Genomic DNA, 21,146 nt, shown 5'->3' with positions numbered 1-21,146 from the left:
TAAAACGGAAGCAAATAGCAGAGTGGATTAGAAACCAAAATCCCACCATATGTTGTCTACAAGAAACACATATGAGGTGGGTGGACATACACAAGTTTAAGGTTCAGGGTTTGAGCAAAATCTTTTGGGCGTCAAATGAGAAAAAGAAGGCAGGAGTGGCTATTATGATTTCTGACAAAGCCAAAGTAAAAATAGATATGATTAAAAAAGACAGGGAAGGTCATTACATCCTGATTAAAGGCAGTATAAACAAGGAGGAAATAACACTGCTCAATATGTATGCACCAAGTAGCATAGCACCCAAATTCATAAAGAAGAAACTGGCAGAGCTCAAGAAGGAAATAGACAGTAAAACCATACTAGTGGGAGATCTAAATATTCCTCTGTCAGATCTAGATAAATCAAACCGAAAAATAAATAAGAAAGAGGTAAGAGAGGTGAATGAAGTCCTAGAAAAATTAGATTTAATTGATATGTGGAGAAAAATAAATAGGGACAAAAAGGAATACACCTTCTTTTCAGCTGCAAATGGCACATTCACAAAGATTGACCATGTTATAGGGCATAGAATCATTGCAAACAAATGCAAAAGAGCAGAAATAATAAATGTAACCTTCTCAGATCATAATGCAATAAAAATAATAATTAGTAAGGGCACCTGGACAGGAAAATCAAAAACTAATTGGAAATTAAATAATGCGATTCTTCAAAACCAATTTGTCAAAGAAGGAATCATAGAAACAATCAACAATTTCATTGAAGAAAATGACAATGATGAGACATCCTACCAATCTCTAAGTGATGCGGCCAAGGCAGTACTCAGGGGGAAATATATATCCTTGAGTGGATATATTAACAAATTAAGGAGGGCAAAGATCAATGAATTGGGCATGCAACTCAAAAAATTAGAAAGCGAGCAAATTAAAAATCCCCAGATGAAAACTAAATTAGAAATACTAAAAACCAAGGGAGAAATTAATAAAATCGAAAGTAAAAGAACTATTGAATTAATAAATAAGACTAGAAGCTGGTACTTTGAAAAAACAGATAAAATAGACAAAGTACTGGTCAATCTAATAAAAAAAAGGAAAGAAGAAAACCAAATTGATAGTATCAAAGATGAAAAGGGAGACCTCACCTCTAATGAAGGGGAAATTAAGGCAATCATTAAAAACTATTTTGCCCAATTATATGGCAATAAATATAACAATTTAGGAGATATGGATGAATATTTACAAAAATATAAACTGCCTAGATTAACAGCAGAAGAACTAGAATACCTAAATAATCCCATATCAGAAAAAGAAATTGAACAAGCCATTAAAGAACTCCCTAAGAAAAAATCGCCAGGGCCTGATGGATTCACAAGTGAATTCTATCAGACATTCAAAGAGCAACTAATCCCAATACTATACAAATTATTTGATATGATTAGCAAAGGAGTCCTACCAAATTCCTTTTATGACACAAATATGGTACTGATTCCAAAGCCAGGGAGATCAAAAACAGAGAAAGAAAACTACAGACCAATCTCCCTAATGAACATAGATGCAAAAATCTTAAATAGAATACTAGCTAAGAGACTCCAGGAAGTAATTAAGAAGATCATCCACCATGATCAGGTGGGATTTATACCAGGAATGCAAGGTTGGTCCAACATTAGGAAAACCATCCACATAATTGACCATATCAAAAGTCTAACAAGCAAAAATCACATGATTATCTCAATAGATGCTGAAAAAGCCTTTGACAAAATACAGCATCCATTCCTATTGAAAACACTGAAAAGTATAGGAATAGAAGGACCTTTCCTAAAAATAATAAACAGTATATACCTAAAACCATCAACAAACATCATATGCAATGGGGATAAATTAGAAGCCTTCCCAATAAGATCAGGAGTAAAACAAGGATGCCCATTATCACCTCTATTTATTATTCAACATAGTACTAGAAACACTAGCAGTTTCAATTAGAGAAGAAAAAGAAATTGAGGGTATCAAAATAGGCAAGGAGGAGACTAAGCTATCACTCTTTGCAGATGATATGATGGTCTACTTAAAAAATCCTAGAGAATCAACTAAGAAGCTTGTAGAAATAATCAACAACTTTAGCAAAGTTGCAGGATACAAAATAAATGCACATAAATCATCAGCATTTCTATACATTTCCAACACACTAGAGCAGCAAGAAGTAGAAAGAGAAACACCATTTAAAATCACCCTAGACAATATAAAATACTTAGGAATCTACCTACCAAAACAAACACAGCAATTATATGAAAACAACTACAAAACATTTTCCAAACAAATAAAACTGGATCTAAACAATTGGAAAGCCATTGATTGCTCATGGGTAGGACAAGCTAACATAATAAAAATGACAATTCTACCCAAATTAATTTACCTATTTAGAGCCATACCTATCAAGCTACCAAAAAACTTCTTTACTGAATTAGAAAAAACTATAACAAATTTCATTTGGAATAACAAAAGATCAAGAATATCAAGGGAAATAATGAAAAAAAATGTGAAGGAAGGGGGCCTAGCAGTACCAGATATTAAACTATACTATAAAGCAGCAGTCATCAAAACAATATGGTACTGGCTAAGAGATAGAGAGGAGGATCAATGGAATAGACTTGGGATAAATGACATCAGCAATAAATAAATGTTGGAGGGGATGTGGCAAAATTGGGACATTAATGCATTGCTGGTGGAGCTGTGAACTGATCCAGCCATTCTGGCTGGGAATTTGGAATCATGCTCAAAGGGCTATAAAAGAATGCCTGCCCTTTGATCCAGCCATACCATTGTTGGGTTTGTACCCCAAAGAGATCATAGATAAACAGACTTGTACGAAAATATTTATAGCTGCGCTTTTTGTGGTGGCAACAAATTGGAAAAGGAGGGTATGTCCTTAAATTGGGGAATGGCTGAACAAACTGTGGTATATGCGGGTGATGGAATACTATTATGCTAAAAGGAATAATAAACTGGAGGAGTTCCAGGTGAACTGGAGAGACCTCTGGGAACAGATGCAGAGCGAAAGGAGCAGAGCCAGAAGAACTTTGTACACAGAGACTGATATATTATGGTAAAATTGAATGTAATGGACCTCTGTACCAGCAGCAATACAATGACCCAGGACAATTCTGAGGGATTTATGGTAAAGACGCTACCCACATTCAGAGGAAGGACTGCAGGAGAGGAAACATATAAGAAAAACAACTGCTTGAACGCATGGGTCCGGGTGGACATGATTGAGGGTGTGGACTCGAAACTACCACACCAATGCAACTACCAACAATTTGGAAATTGGTCTTGATCAAGGACACATGACAAAACTAGTGGAAATGTGCGTTGGCCATGGGTGGGAGGAGTGCAGGGGGTGAAGGGGAAAGGAGGAGCATGAATCATGTAATCATGTTAAAAATGAATATTAATAAATGTTTGAAAAAATAAAAGTGGGCAGCCTGGTAGCAGCCTCCAGCTACCACACTCTATCCTGCTCTGCATATCAGTCCCACCCTTAATCCAGTCTATCAGTAGTCCAGATAAGAAGCCTTTAGAGGGCAGGGAAACTCAAATCTCCAACAACCCTCCCCCACCTACTCTGATGAGATGCAGGAAGAATCCAACTGACTAGGATCCCAGGGTAAAGGATGCAACCCTGGCAAAATACCTTGGTACTATGGGGAAGAAGCTTAGGGTCTGAGCAGACAGCTGTCATGGAGGTGGCAGGCAGAAAAGAAAAGAGAGTTGAGGAGGACAAGGGTAACTACTTTCAGCCTCCACACCTTCACCTACACCTTCATGTTCTGCAGGCAGCTGTGAAAGATATGATCTCAGGGGCCATTAATACTCCATCAGCCTAATCCAGACAATCAGCAGAAAGGAAGCCCCTTCAGGACAAAATAGCCCCAAACCACAGATCCAGCAAATAAACAGAGGAGCAAGATTATAGCCAATGATGGAGGAAAGAAGAAAAAAAATGAGTAAACAAAGAAAAAAAGAAAAAAGTAATTACAATTGACAGCTTCTATTCAGATAATGAACAAAGAACAAATGGAACAAAGGAGGACCAAGGAAAACCAAGCAAAAATGCAGCAACTCCAGTGAATTTGACATAGGCTTTGGAAGAACTCAAAACACAATTCAAAAAACAATTAAGAGAGGACAAAAATAATTGGGAAAAACACTTAAAAAGCAAAATAAGTCATTTGGAAAAGAAGCACATGAACTAAAACAAGAAAACAGTGTCTTGAAACCCAGAACTGACCAGCTTGAAAATAAGGCAAATAAAATAAAAGATGACCTACAAAGAAAAACAGACCAGAAGGAGAAGGTTGACCAAAAAGCCTAGGATGAAATTCAGTCTAAAATCCAGAATTCAACAACTAGAAGCAAATGCCTTCACAAGGCAACAAGGGTCTATAAAACAAAAAAGAATGAAAAAATTGAGGAAAATATGGAAGACCTCATTGATAAAACTACAGTTCTGGAGAATAGATCCAGAAGAGACAATTTAAGAATTATTGGACAACCAGAAAATCATGACAAAAGAAAATGCCTAGACATCATTCTAAAGGAAATTATCCAAGAAAACTGTCCCCAACATTCTTGAACAAGAGGGAAAAGTGGAGATGGGAAGAATCCACAGATCACCTCCTGCATTTAATCCCCAACTGACAATCCTGAGGAATGTTATAGCCAAGTTCAAGAAATACCAGACCAAGGAATAGATACTACAAGATGCTCTCTAGGAAACACAGTTAGGATAGCACAGGACCTGGCTACATCCACATTGAAGGACCAGAAGGCATGGAATATGAAATTCTGCAAACAAGCGTGGTAAGAAATTTAAAGGAAAAAATCAGGTCGGCAGCAAAGGGGAACAAACTTACACAATTAGGGGTAAACCTGTTTGGAACTCTAGAAGGAGGGGGCCTGGAGTACTTCAAAAGTCAAACCAAGGGAGTTGATTGGAGGCTTGAGAGCTGAAGACAACTCTGGGGACTCAGCTCTGCGCTCCTGGGGATCCCGAACCTTCCCAAACCCCATTCCTGATCATTTCCTATCAACAACTGAAGCTGCTTCCAAATTCCCCTTTTGTAACAGTTGGCCAAGCCAGCCAGCTTTCAAACTTACCTATTTTGAAAAGATTTGGGGGGGTAAGGAGGACTGTCATGCACGTAGATTTGGAAAAGATCTAGTGTCCCAAGGAAACCATAGGGAGGATATAACAGCAAAGTTTGCCACAAGGAAAGCCCCAACGAATGTCCTGAATAGTCTACTCAATCAAAGAAGAAAATCTAACTAATGCTTACGATGATTTGGAAGTTCAGACATGGAAAAACAAATCTGGAGCCAAGGAGAGTATATGGTTTTCTAACTAAGGTATACCTATCTTACCTAAGAAGTTCTATCATGTTTGCAATGCAATTCATGAAAAAGGACATTTTTGATCCCAGGCTATTATTGATATACAGTGAAGAGATTTTGGCTGGAAACTGGGATTATACAAATTGCAAATAGAGTCTATGGCAGATGTAGTATTTGCATGAAGTATAATCAAGGAATGTTCAAAAAGAAACGTCTTGGAGGTCGACCATTAACTTACACTCCATTTGAAAACATACAGATTGATTAAATCAGCATGCCAAGAGATAAAGGGTTTAAATATTGCCTAGTGGTAGTAGAAAGACTCACAAGATGGTGTCATATTCAAACTCTGGGAGTTGAGAGTACCACCTTGATTGACAGGTGAAGACAGCTGGAGACATCAGAATGTTCTCAGATGCCGTGAGGCAAGAGGAAAGGCAGCTGGCCAGAGGGTATAAATACCCTGACAGCCATCTGACAGGGACCCTTGGCTTTTGGTTTTAAAGTCCTGGCCTGAAACCCTTGCCCAAAACACTAATCTGATCTTGGACATAGATTGACTTGTGGGTCTGACTGTGGATCCCATGGTTCTCTCTGAATTCCCCTAGATATTTAGGCATCTGAACCATCACTAGATATTTAAGTATCCCAGGCCTGGGGGTAGGGAGGATTGGGAAGTGGGAAGGAGAAGAAGCAGAGGGAGGTAAGGGAGATATTTCCTGATGGCTGTAGAACTAACATAACAACTGGCAGTAAGAAGCTGAGAGGGATCATCAGCATCTGTATCAACCAAGCAGATTGTTTATTCTGGTTTGACTGTGGCCAAGCTGAGCCAGAGGAGGTAAATAACAATAGCTCCAGCACTACTGAAACAGTCTACAGTCCTGAGGGATTAGTGTCATAGCCTTTAGTGACAGGGTCTCCTATCCCCAATCCGTTCCTGATCATTCCTTTCCCTTACTAACATAGATAAACATTATTAAGTACCTTCCTTGAGTAGTTATTACATCACAACTCTTAGGAGGGGGCAACACAATCAGATGAACGTTATCCAAGGCTAATAGAGCCCAATACTGATAATCAATCCAACCCCAGGTGGGACCTGAAAGGGTTACCGATTCACTGACCTTTAGGGATCCTGCCTGGGCACTGTTATCAAGAAGGGGCAGTTATTATAACATCCAGCTGAGTGACAGGACTAGGGTGTCCCTGAACCAGCCATCAAGGGAATCCAAAGCACAGCTTCCCTGATTAATATACTCTATTAATAACTAAATAGCATAAACATACCCTTTTTCATAACAATGGCCAGAAGTATTCCCAGCCAGGGAAAACACTGTGATATTCGTAGAGAAAGTGCTATTGAAAGAAATCATACCTAGATATGGAATTTCATCCAGGCTAGATTCCGATTAGGGGTCACCTTTCTCAGAATCTGTGCTAAAACAGGTCTATGAAAATTTGGGAATCAAAGCCAGTTTTCATATACCCTTCCATTCACAAAGGTTGGGTCAAGTTGAGAGACTGAACAGAGAAACTAAAACTCTCATTGGCAAGATCTGTTCAGAGACTCACTTAAAATGGACTGAGATTTTGCCTCTAGCTCTTTTCTACCTACAAACTCATCAGAGTTGGATTTATATCTTTCTCTATTCAAAATGCTGTTTGGTCATCCTCCATTGCAAGCAAGAATGTGTACACCCAGTTTCATTTTGATGTTAGGAGGTGATTGCAATTGCCACGTTATATAAAAGCTTTGCAAACCAGAATCAGAGAACTACATGAAAAAGGTGTGACTCAGCAAACAACACCTTTAGATTACTCCTTGCATAAAATAACACCAGGTGACAAAATCTATGTGAGATATTTTAACAGAAAATCAGCTACTGAGTGGGTCGGTCCTTTTGAAGTTTTACTCACAACTCCAAGTTTTATAAAGGTCATAGGAAAATAATAATGCATACACTGTTCCAATGTGAAAATTAGAAATCTTCACACTGATAGGAAAAATCAAAGAGCAAATAAACAAGAGAAAGACAGAAATGAAAACAGAAATCCCACAAAAGAAATAGAATCCAATCAAAGACAAAGAGAAATTCCAGAAACAGTTCTAGAAGACGAGGCAGTGTAGACGACAAACAAATTTATAGACAACCAGCAGAAAGATCATTAGGGGACAAAAGCAATGGAAAAACAGAAGAAAAGGCAAAGACAAAGATTTACCAACCCAGAGGAAAAGCAGGAAGAAAAGCTGCAAGAGCAGAAGAAAACAGAAATTTTTTTGGAAACCAACATGGACAGCAGAGACACTGAACTTTGTAAATAACTGTACAATAGCAAGAGGACAGATGGTAAATTTATGTAAGATAAAGTGCAATGAAGATCATAAGCATACATATTCATATATTAGGTGCATCCAACATACACACACAACAAGGAAGATAAAAGAGATACCATCAGGCAACTGTAAGAAGTGGATTTTCTGAAGAGATTTGTAAGTATCACATCTAGCACAACCTAAAGTAGAACACATATTTCACAAAATGATGTATATACGTTTTGATGACTTCATGTAGATAAATGGCAGTCTTTTGTCTACGGAAAAAGTAATTATAAGCATGTAAATAGTTAGCATAGATCCATAAGGTATTAATTGAATAGAGAATCTATAATGTATATTTCTCAGTTAATTAACATCAGGGCATAGATAGAATTGGAATTGTTTTGTAAATATTATGTACATAGACATATATATATTTTTACATACTTGTAACAGGTCCTTGTAATTGTATCTAAATAGCTTGTACATATGTATCATAAAGTGTAGATAGACTATGTATAAAATAGGATAATGAAGTTAATATAATTTTATTGTAACATTTAACAGTAGAATTAAGATTTAGTATAGGCAGTACATAAGGTTGTTAGTCTTGTTAAGAATAGAATTTAAGCTGCATTTGCAGAAAAGGTTTTCTTTGATGAAGTTTTTGTGACAGCTTAGGCTGCAATTAATGCAAAAGTTTAAGGTTTCAATGTTATCCTAGAATATTGATAGTCATAGATAAAGAAGTTTTGTATTAGCTTAGTGTTAAAAGAGTAGTACCTTACCCTATATCCTTCCTGGGGAAATAAGATAGGGGATAGTAAGGTAGAAATAGCATACAATAGAGTAGGTTTTTTTGGGGTGGGGAGGAACTAGAATAAGAATAGGTTAAGTTTAGGCAAGTTTTTCATTTGTGAAAGGGGACCAAGAGTAGTAAGGAATTTAAAGGAAAAAATCAGGTTGGCAGCAAAGGGGAACAAACAACATAATCAGGGTAAACCTGTTTTACTCTGATAGCAGGGGGCCTGGAGTGCTCCACTAGTCAAACCAAGGGAGTTGGCTGGAGGCTTGAGAGCTGAAGAAAATGCTGGGGACTCGGCTCTGAGCCTCTGGGGATCCCGAACCTTCTCAAACCCCATTCCTGATCCATTCCTGTCATCAACTGAAGCTGCTTCCTGATTCCTCTTTTACTACTGAATTGCTACAGTATTTCTCTCTCCCTAGAAGTAAAAACTGCATTTGAAACCTCTGAGAGGGTTTCCTTTCAGAGGCGAAGTAAATTACTTTGACTCCGGGTATCCTGTGCTTCAAGTTCATTCCTAACAAACTCAATCTCTCTGTGGGGTAGTTAGTCCAGACAGTTAGCAAAAAGGATCCAGACTCAGAGAGAGCAGTGGAGAGTAGGCTTAGCTTGCAAAGCAAAGAAGAGTCTTCACTGAGAAGACAGAAAGGGATATCTAGGTAGCCATTTTTAGATAGGAATTCCCCTCTACCACTTCCTAATAGCCTTCCCTGTCATTATCCTGAATAAACCCCTGTTGTTCTAACTTGCAGTCAGATCTGTTGATATTGGACTAGGCTGAGGGCAAGCCATTCCTGTCCTCAGCTATGGAGAGAATAGCCCTGTTTGGCAAGGTCTGTTAAATCCTTGTGATCTGTTATATACAGCACCACAGGGTTTCTCTCTCACAAAATTGTGTTACTTTGCCCACCAGATTACACTGGCCTAAGACTGAGAGTGTAGCTATCTTGCTCTCTGTCACAGAGGGAATCTCCCTGTGGGATCAGGTTATGTAAACCCCTGATCAACTGCCTATCCAAATCCACAGGCTTCCAATTCCCATTTTAAAACAAGAGAACTGGATCTACAACCAAGAATCAACTACCCAGCAAAATTGACTATAGTCTCACAGTTGAAAGTAAGGTCATTTAATAAAATAGAAGATTTCCAAGCATTCCTAAAGAAAAGACCTGACTTAAACAGAACACTTGATGCCTAAACATAGAACTTGAGAGAATCACCAAAAGGTAATTAAGAAAGAGGAAAAAATTTTAAGGACCCAATAAGTTCAAATGATTTGTATTCCTATAAGAAAAGATATTGGTAATTCTTAAATATTGTTATTATCATCAGGGTAGCTGGAAGAAGTATACTTGGAAGATACAGTGACAGATTGTATAGGATGTTATATCAAAAAATATTAACACACACACACACATATATATATATATATATATAAACTAGGGGTAGTAAAAGAGGATAATACTAAGAGAAATGGAAAAAGAGATAAAATGGGGTAAATATATATTTCATAAAGAAGAGCATGGGAGAGGGGAAGAGAAGACCAATATAGTGGAAGGGTAGAAAAAGAGACAGGTACTACTTAAAACTTATGCTCATTGGAATTGACTCAGAGAGGGAAAAACAATCAGATCCATTGGGGCAAAGAATTGTATCATGCCCTATAGAGAAGTAGAAGGGTAATAAACGGTCTGGTGGGGAGAGGAACAATACAAGAGAGGGAGAGGTGGGGAGGTCTTTTAAAAGGCAATATAGTAAGGAGAATAAATAAGAGGGTAGGGGGTGGGAAGGGAAGTAACATTAGGGAGGGGAAAGGGGCAAAACTAACTAAAAGAGAAAAGTTGGAGGAGAGGGTAAGAGGGCTAAGAGAAAAGGCAGAATCAAAGGAGGAAGTCAAAATGAAGGGAAATACATAGATAGTAATCATAACCATGAATGTGAATAGGATGAACTCACCAATAAAAAGGAAGCAGATAGCAGATTGGATTAAAAACTGGAATCCTACCATATGTTGTCTACAAGAAACACACTTGAGGCAGGTAGACATACACAGGATAAAGGTAAGAGGGTGGAGCAGAATGTACTGGGCTGCAACTGAGACAAAGAAGGCAGGAGTAGCAATTATGAGCAGACAAAGCTAAAGTAAAAATAGATTTTATTAAAAGAGATAAGGAAAGTAATTATATCTTAATCAAAGGCAATATAGACAATGAGGAAATAGAAGTACTCTACATGTATGCACCAAATGGCATAGCATCCAGATTTCTAAAGGAGAACCTAAAGGAGCTTAAGGAGGAAATAGATAATAATACAATAGTAGTGGGGGATCTCAACCTTCCTCTATCAGAACTAGATTAATTGAACCAAAACATAAATTAGAAGAAATAAGGAAAGTGAATGAAATGTTGGAAAAATTAGAGTTAATAGATATAACTGGAGAAAAATAAACAGAGATAAAAAGGAATATGCCTTCTTTTCAGCAGCACAGAGACTGACCATGTACAATGACCAATATTGCATAAAAATATTGCAAACAAATGTACGAAAGCAGAAATAATAAATGCCAATTTTCAGACTATATGCAATAAAATAACAATATGGACTTATGGAAAGGCAGATTTAAAATTAATTGGAAACTAAATAATCTAATTCTTCAAAGCTGGTGGGTCAAAGAACAAATCAAAGAAACAATTACTGGTTTCATTGAAGAGAATGGCAATGAGGAAATGACTTATCAAAAATCTATAGGATACAGCCAAAGCAGTACTCAGGGGAAAATTTATATCCCTGAGTGCATATATCAAAAAATCATAAGAGGGAAGAGGCCAATGAATTGAGCATACAACTTAAAAAAAAACTAAAAAGAGAACACATTAAAATTCCCCAGATAAAAACAAAATTGGAAATCATAAAAATCAAATCAGAAGTTAATAAATTGAAAGTAAAAGAACTATTGAACTAATAAATAAGACTAGGAGCGGGTACTTTGAATAACCAAATAAAATAAACAAAGTACTGCTTTATCTAATAAGAAAAGAAAGACTAAAATCAAATTAACAGTATCAAATATGAAAAGTTCAACCTCACTTCTAATGAAAAGGAAATAAAGGTAATTATTAAGGACTACTTTGCCCAATTATATGACAATAAATATGACAATCTAGGTGAAATGGGTGAATATCAAAAATATAAATTACCTAGATTAACAAAAGAGGAAAAAGAATACTTAATCTCATCTCAGAAAAAGAAGTTGAACAAGCCTTCAAGGAATTTCGTAAGGAAAAAAACCCAAGGCCAGATGGATTCACAAGTGAATTTTATCAAACATTTAAAGAACAACTAATCCCAATACTATAAAATCTATTTGACAAAATAAACAAAGAAGGAGTTTTACCGAAGTCCTTTTATGACACAAATATGTTGGTCATTCCCAAGCCAGGAAGACCAAAAACTGAGAAAGGAAACTACAGACCATAATCTCCTTAATGAATACAGATGCAAAAATCTTAAATAGAATACTAGCAGAAAGACTCCAACAAGTTCTCACAAGGAGTATTCACTATAATCAGGTGGGATTTATATCAGGAATGCAATGATGGTTTAATATTAGAAAAATCATCTATGTGACTGACCATATCAACAACCAAACCAACAGAAATTATGTGATTACATCATCATATGTAGAAAAAGTCTTTGACAATACTCATTCCTAATAAAAACACTAGAAAGTGTAGGAATAGACGGGCCTTTCCTAAAAATTATAAACAGTATATATTTAAAACCATCAGCAAGTATCATCTGCAATGGGGATAAATTAGAAGCCTTCCCAATAAGATCAGGAGAAGCAAGGATGCCCATTATCACCTCTACTATTTAACATTGTACTAGAAATGCTAGAGATAGCAATTAGAGAAGAAAAAGAAATTGAAGAGATTAAAGTAGGCAATGAGGAGACTAAACTATCACTCTTTGCAGATGATATGATTTTCTACTCAAAGAATCCTAGAGAATCAACTAAAAAGCTAGTGGAAATAATCCACAACTTTACCAGAGTTACAGGATACAAAATAAACCTACATAAACCATCAGCATTTCTATATATTTTCCAACACAAATCAGCAGCAAGAGTTAGAAAGAGAAACTCTATTTAAAATGACCCTTGACAATATAAAATATTTAGGAACCTATTTGCCAAGACAAACACAGGAATTATAGCACAACTACAAAACACTTTCCACACAATTAGAACTAGATCTAAACAATTAGATCTAAAACAAAACTAGATCTAAAACATTAATTGTTCATGGGTAAGATGAGCTAATATAATAAAAATGACAATCCTACCCAAATTAATTTACTTATTCTGTGCCATACCTATCAAAGTACCAAAAAACTTTTTTACAGATTTAGAAAAAAACTATAACAAAGTTGATTTGGAAGAATAAAAGATCAAGAATATCAAGGGAACTAATGAAAAAAAAATGTGAAGGAGGGGGGCCTAGCAGTAGCAGTTCTTAAACGTTACTATAAAGCAGTGATAATCAATACAATATGGTACTGGCTAAGAGACAGAAGGGAGGATCAATGGAATATACTTGGGGTAAGTGACCTCAGCAAGATAGTGTATGATACCCAAAGATCCCAGCTTTTGGGACAAGAACCCACTGTCTGACAAAAACAACTAGGAAAATTGGAAAACAGTATGGGAGAGATTAAGTTTAGATAAACATCTCACATCATATAACATTATAAATTCAGAATGGGTAAATGATTTAAATATAAAGAAGGAAAATATAAGTAAATTAGATGAAGATAGAATAGAAACTTGCCAGATCTAGGGGAAAGGAAGGAATTTAATACCAAGCAAGAGATAGAGAATACTACAAAATGTAAAGTGAATAATTTTACTACTAAATTAATATGTTTTTCTACAACCAAATCCAATGCAACCAAAATTAGAAGGGAAGTAACATATTGGGAAAAAGTCTTTATAGCAAAAACTCTGACAAAGGTCTAATTTTTCAAATTTATAAGGAGCTAAATCAATTGTACATAAATCAAGCCATTCCCCAGTTGATAAAATGGGCAAGAGATATGAATAGGCAGTTTTCAGATAAAGAAATCAAAACTATCAATAAGCACATGAAAAAGTGTTCTAAATATCTCAAAATTAGAGAAATGCAAATCAAAACAACACTGAGGTACCACCTCACACCTAGCAGATTGGCCAATATGACAGCAAAGGAAAGTGAAAAATGTTGGAGGGGATGGTACAAAATTGGGACACTAATGCATTGCTAATGAAGTTGTGAATTGATCCAACCATTCTGAATGGCAATTTGGAATTATGCCCAAATTGCTTTAAAAGACTACCTTCCCTTTGATTCAGCCATACCACTGCTGGGTTTGTAACCCGAAGAGATAATAGGGAAAAATACTTGTACAAAAATATTCATAGCCATGCTCTTTGTGGTGGTAAAAAACTGGAAAATGAGAGGGTGTGCATGGATTGGGGAATGGTTTAACAAATTGTGGTATCTCATGGTGATGGAATACTATTATGCTGAAAGGAATGATGAACTGGAGGGATTCCATGTGAACTGGAAAGACTTCCAGGAATTGATGCAGAGCGAAAGGAGCAGAACCAGGAGAACATTGTACACAGAGACTGATACACTGTGGCACAATTAAATGTAAAATGGGCTTCTCTTCTAGCAGCAATGCAACAACCCAGGACAATCGAGAGGAACTTATGAGAAAGATGCTATCTCCATCCAGAAAAAGAACTGTGAGAGTAGAAAAACATATGATTGATCACATGTTTCAATGGGGATATGATTGGGGATGTTGACTTTAAATGATCACTCCCCTGAAAATATTGTTAATATGGAAATAGGTTTTGAGCAATGATACATGTAAAACCCAGTGGAATTGCTTGTTGGCTCTGAGAGGGGGGAAGAGAGGGAGAGAAAAGAACAAAAATCATGTAACTATGGAAAAATATTATAAATTAATTAAATATTTTTTAAAAAAATTCAAGATGTTCTAATATTTTAGTATAGTTTTAAGCTTTAATAAATTTAGAAGTATAAATTATTACTCATTAAAAACATGATTTGAATTTGTTTTTAAATTTCTTTTACATTTATTTTCTATTATAAAATTTGGATAATAAGTTTTTCATTTAAAACTTAACAAGAAGCACTCAAAAAAAGCATCCAAAATTGCAGATAACTGGGAGGTAACAATTTGCTTACCCCTGGTCTAGGTATTGGCTTTTGTGGTTTCTTGGACCCCAACTTTTTCATTGCATTGTAGTATTTCTTCTGCTCCTCTGTCATAAAGATATCTTGGCCTCCAAGGTAAAGAAATAAAATAAAAACTACTTACAACCAGCTTTAATTACTTAATTACTAAAAATTCCTTAACACATATTTTAAGAACAGTTGCAGGATAAAATTTGGTCCCTAAGAAATGGGATTCATCATGTATAATGTAGCTCTATGTAAAATTTTTTGAAGATCTGTATATTCTTGATATGGATTCTTCTAGGTTTAGAACACATATACACTACTTATCTACACATATATGTAAAATGCCTCTTTGTTAGGTTTTACATTTCCATATTTATGACTAGGCTGTATATATATATATGACATATTTATAAATATTTAAAATATTTATGATATGCACAGAGCAATGATAAATTTCTTTACTGGTAGCGTGACCTGGTATATGTTTTAACAATTCTTTTCTCAATTGGTCTAGTGTTGCTATGGCAAAAATTCCATGTCTCCCTTATGAAGGCAGGGAGGAAAAATAGTGAAAAAATCTAGTCTTGTGATGAGATTCACATTCCTGGTTCTTATAAAAGTTTACAGAGGAATTTGAAGCCAAAAGCTCAAGTAAAGCCTTGGTTTATCTGTAATATGCCATCTGTCAATTAGCAATAAAATAAAATAAAGTTAGTTATGTGTATATCATGCAATGGGCTGAATTGTTTTACATATAATTATATTCAATTATAATTACATAAATTTAATTGTTCATTATTATTGTAATATGTAACATAATATAAAAAGTAAGTAAAAATAATGTAAATAAAAATAAATATATGAAAATTAGGGAAGCACAAATTCTAACCAGAAGATGAATGCCGCCAAAAAGGGAAATGTCTCTTAGTGTCCAAAAGTGATGTCTGAGTTTATATATATGTATATAGTGGTGTGTTTTCAAATAACATAGGAAGAATATAAATTTAGAATTAGAAGGAGCCTGAGAGGTCAGCTAATCCAACTGCTTCATTTTAAATATTTAGAAAGGAAGACCCAAAGATCTTAAGACTTCCATAAAATACAGGAGAAGTTGAACTATTTTAATCAAGAAAGTAAACCTCAGCCTTTAATAGGAATAAAATATTATCTAAATCAGGACCCAGCGAATTATGGTCAAAAGGTCAAATCTGTTCTATTGCCTGTTTTTGTATGGCCTGAGGGCAAAAATGGTTTTTACATTTTAAATACAATAAAATTTTTTATTAACATAATGTAAAAACCATTCTTATTAGTTCACCAGGTATACTGAAATAGGCAGAGTTGGGCTTAGTCCTTATCTAAATAAATGAGGGAATTAATTCTCACTGTGTAGCTACACTGGCTGTGGCCTTTCCTTAACATTATTTGGTAAATAGTGGGCATTTAACAATAGCAATCAACAAATATTTGTTAAGTGGTGATTTCCCTGCGCTAATATCTGTTTATTTGGACATCTCCTTTTGTCCTCTTTATAATTCTTTGAAGAAATTCCATATATTTTTCCCCCTTGAAATCTGTCCTAATATTGATGATACATGTTAAATCATTTTCCCTTTTTCCTTCTTGATCATAAATTTTAAAGGGGAGTGGTGACTCTCCCCCAAAGTTTCCATCATTTCCAGTAACTAGTTTTTTCTTGCTGGTAAGAATCGGTGCCAGGATAAAAATGACTTTCTGTTTTCTGTTCTGAACTTGACATTTTCATTAAGGCAGCCCAGAAAATTAAGAAGTCCTTTGTTTTTAGAATACAATGTTCTAGTAAATGTCTACATAATTTAAGTTTCCCACCATTACTGTATCACAAGTAAGTACAAAACTTGTAATCTTATCTAAATTTATTACTTTTAAAAAAAAAAACCATCGAAGTTCTGTTGTCATTCTGTGAACCCTAGCTGGCCCCCTTGAGATGCTAGTGGAAAAAAAATTAAAATTCTCAGCATAGATTACACACATCTACAAATACCATTTTAATCTGTAATCTCTGCAATGTTAGAGCAATGTGGGGAAGCGAAATTAGCAAGATAGATACACAACTATGACAGTCTTCCTGAGTTCTTGAAGGAAGTGCCTATACAGTCATGTTCTAAGAAATTTTATTAAGGTGGGAAGAATTTGAGAATAAACCTGAGGATAAGCCTATCTAGCTAATTTTGGAGAGGTTCATCACCAGAAATTTTGCCACCAGGAAATAAATTGTTTTTGCCTGAGATAATCAATGAGATGATCAAAATGAAAAACAGCTCAGTCCTAGTGGAGTAGCAAAGGGATGAGAAGAGGGTGCTAAGAATATCACAATTGACTCGGTAGAAACAAATGCATATTTAAAGACTCTTTTCAAATAATTTTCCATTCATCTATATTAAAATTATGGAAGATTCCATGATAGGTGTGATTTGAGACAATTATGTGTCACAAATAACTAAAAATTAATAAGATTAAAAAAATTAATAAGATGCTAGGAGTAAAATGGGAAGACAAAGACATATTAATGAGATCACAGTGGACCTATGAAGGCTTCCAACTCAGCACTCACTATCATTTCTCTACAATGCCATATAGGTACCAAGTATGTGGACTTGCCTTGGTTGGAGTTGTTTGGATTTTTTGTTGGTGACGATTCTTAACATCATATATATGTTGGATGAAGAAAAGGGGATGAATGATAATTACACACTCTAAAGAGGGTCTGGGAAGTTTGTGCAGGTTTTTTGTTTGTTTTGTGTGTGTGTGTATTATGTGTGTGTGTGTGTATTATTCTCAGTTTCTATCTTCAGAGACTAGTGATTCCTTCTACTTATAAATTTCTACTTGGCTACAGCTTAGACTTCATTTTGTTGTTGCTAAGAATTTGTTCTTATTTGCAACCTTAACTTAAATCATGATCTAAATTTCTCTATCATTCATCTAAATTTACTGATTCTTTACTGCATCAAGATGAATACAACTAATATAATTTAAATAAGAATTGTAGATATAAATGACATGGCCATAGTCACACTGCATTAACAGTAGGATTTCAAGTATAATACTTAAAATAACAGTCCTATAATGCCATAATGATTCTTTATATTCACATTGACATTTTTAACAAAAAACAAAGTAGAGTATAAAGGTTCTGTATGGACAGGTACTGTCTTTCATTTTGTTTTTATTTGTATGCCCAGTTCCAAGCACAGTGCCTGGTACACAGTAAGTGCCTAATAAATGCTGGTTCTTTCCTTCCCTTTGAAGCTAATGTCAATTACTCAATTCCATACTTAAATGCAATAAATTATTCTTTTCATTATGCATATTTTATTATATTTTAATTTATTTTGTTAAATACTTCCCAATTATATTTTAAATTATATTGTGTATATTTATTTATAAATAGTGTATATTTAAATTATATAAATTATTTTAAAATTAAATTGTATCTTAAAGTATTTTTACTTTTTCCCAGATTGTTAATACAATTTTCAATAATTATTTTTTGACATTTTGCAATTCATGTTATCTCCCTCCCTGCCAGTCCTCCCTCCCCAATTAGGCAGGGAATATGAAATAGATTATATGTATTATCAGCAATGAATTTTTAATGCATGATTTTCCTAGGAAGAGTTCAATAATTATATAGTTGACAGTAAGAAAGAAGTGAAGGGAATTGAGATTATTTGAACCTTAAGAAATGGAAATAAACAAGGAAGGCAGGAAAAGATAATTATTGCAAATGTATTAGGAAAGCAACCAAAGCTTGTCAGATAGTAAAAAAGAACTAGGAAAATAAAGTACAAAGCTAGAACAAAAGGCAAAGTGGAAAGTGAATTAATAAATAACTAACATTCTAAGTTGACCTGTCATGGCAATCCAAATATAAGAAGATGCTCTCAGCATTTAAGGAGCAATGGGTGTGAAGAAGGGGATATTATAGCTACTGACACAATGGCAAATACTTCATCCTGAATAATTTAAAAATATTTTTTAAAGTTGCCATAGACTTATAACTAATTGTGGATGTCTTTGAAGTGCTTATGTTCATCAATGTTCATAGCAATGTGGAATGATTAGGAAATTTTAGGAATATAGTTCTTTTGTGATCAAATACTTTTGTCAAGGTAATAATTACATAATTTTTAATATTATAATAAGAGATTCAAATCACCTGTAGCTCGATTATTAAGGATGATTAACTAACTCCATATTTAAATTAAATATTTGATTAGAAGTAATGTCAATATATGCAAATTTTCATTGAACCTGGCATCTGAGTATAAAAACAGAAGCTTAGAAATTAAAACATACTTGGAAAATGTTGATTATAGATACTTTTGCTATATATAAAATTATTTCTGAAAATCAAAGTGTAGAACAACATTGAAAAAATTTGCTAAATTATCTTCCTTGTTGTGGTTATTTGTCCATGTTCAATTTTTAATCATCTAAATCTAGCATGAATGCTTTCATCTGTCCCTTCTCCCTTTAAATACATATGAATTGTACATTTCAATCTTTCATCTATTTTTATAAAGTGGAATAATTCTTCAAAATTTTGCATTAATTCAATGTGTACATGAATAGAAAAAAAACACTTCTCTAATGAATGAGATTACTATTACTCATTCTTACAAATAATTTGGAGAAACAATGAAACTTTAAATGAGAACGTTTCAAATCATGACAAACTAAACAGGCTGAAAATTTAAGCTGTGCATATATGATATGTATAAAGTGTTCCAAAAGCTTTAATGAAGTTTTTAGCTAGTAAAACTGTACTAAGACTTTTGGAAGACCTTATATAGACATACACACATTTAGGACAATGATAAAATGCTCGGAATACTTATCTTTTTTTTCTGTTGATTGAAATTATCTATGATGACACCAATGAAGAGATTCAAAGTGAAGAATGATCCAAAGATGATAAAGATGACAAAGTAAAGATACATGTAGAGGCTTGCTTCATACCTGGGCTGAACATCTATCTACAAAATTAGCAAGAATTAACAATGGAGAGACACTAAGTTTACGTAGTAACTTCAATTTTATACAATAATTGAGGAAATATGTTTATAATGTTCTTTTGGAGGGGTAATAATTCTTCTTCACTATATAAGGACCAACTTTCTGCTTTCATTTATTTTAAAAACTCCATCATCTAGTAATTCTTCAATATTCCTATAAGTTCTGAAAAAATGGGACAGGGCTATATATTACCAGATCCTAGAGTTGCTAATTGATAAATAAGTAAATGAACTGAAACATGACTTTAATTTTCATCCATCATGATTAAATAAAATCTACTTTGTTAATAATATCAATATTGTCAGAGTCCTTTCATTTAGTTATCAAAATAACATTAGAACTTTAGGCATATGACGTAAAATCAGTAATTCTCAATTGATACATGAATGTTTATAGGTCCACATAAGGTAGTAATTGGATTTTTATTGAAATTTTGTTGAAGAAATACATAATGGCAAAAAGCTACTATGAATTCAAATGAATTCTTATTAAATCCCAATATTATTTCCATCCATTTGAAAAACAATGTTGCATATTGAGAATACTATTTACTCAGTTTTTGGAAAGCATGTTTATTTCTTTCATATGCTAGGTCATTTATTAGAGTCTTTGTAATAAATCGAAAGCCTATGAAAGAGTCCCTAGTAAATAGAGAAAGCAGGTAAGATATACTGTGGTTTTGAGTGATAAATTGTTCAGTACTTACATTAACTGAATCAACAGCAGCATACATGATAATCATCCATCCTTTAAATGTGGCCTGTAAAAATATGATATTTATTAAATATATGTGTGAAGTTTATAACAAATAAAAGATTTTTTAAAAAATTCTAGTGTATATAAAATATTTTATTAAGTAATAATATTTTTAAGTCTCATGATGTTTGAAAATGCCATTTTAATAATAAATATTCATTTTTAAGAATTCCATTGCTTTCTTCAAAATGTTTTATATAAAAAGTTAAGTTTTACATAATAAACCAACTTAAAATTACTACCCAACTGCCATGATTAATCTATTAAGTATGGCAATCCATATTTCTAGGGAAAGAGAGGGAAATCTTTTCCCTACTTATCCAAAATGCACTGGATTTTTGAGTAACTCTCCTCAAAAATCTCTAAACCCCATTGCTCCTAAAAGGTGTGTATATGTGTTAAAAGAAGGGCAGGTGCCATGGACAGCAACTTACTGAGAATGGACCCTGACTGTTGCTTTTCATTCTCTAAAAAAGGGGTGGATACCTTTGCTATTCTAATTTCATTTTCACTCTTAGTTTAAAATCAAACAAAAAAGGTTGTTATTTTGAAATATGAATTAATAT

General features: G+C 34.2%; 1 protein-coding gene across 2 annotated transcripts in view; it reads right to left on the bottom strand.

The window, feature by feature from the left end:
* The window catches only part of LOC123239271 (sodium channel protein type 9 subunit alpha), a 110,732-nt gene that overhangs the window by 5,765 nt on the left and 83,821 nt on the right, over window positions 1–21,146 (bottom strand). For both annotated transcript variants that reach the window (XM_044666524.1, XM_044666525.1), the window contains exons 22-24: window positions 20,531–20,584; window positions 19,647–19,784; window positions 14,767–14,871 (exon numbers count right to left, since the gene is read on the bottom strand). In XM_044666524.1, the coding sequence (XP_044522459.1) occupies window positions 14,767–14,871; window positions 19,647–19,784; window positions 20,531–20,584 (297 nt within the window). The remainder of the gene's footprint in view (window positions 1–14,766; window positions 14,872–19,646; window positions 19,785–20,530; window positions 20,585–21,146) is intronic.

The sequence above is a fragment of the Gracilinanus agilis genome, chromosome 3 (assembly GCF_016433145.1).
Source record: "Gracilinanus agilis isolate LMUSP501 chromosome 3, AgileGrace, whole genome shotgun sequence".
NCBI lineage: Eukaryota > Metazoa > Chordata > Mammalia > Didelphimorphia > Didelphidae > Gracilinanus > Gracilinanus agilis.
Note: the sequence above shows the minus strand (reverse complement) of the source record. Positions and strands in the feature narration are given on the sequence as shown.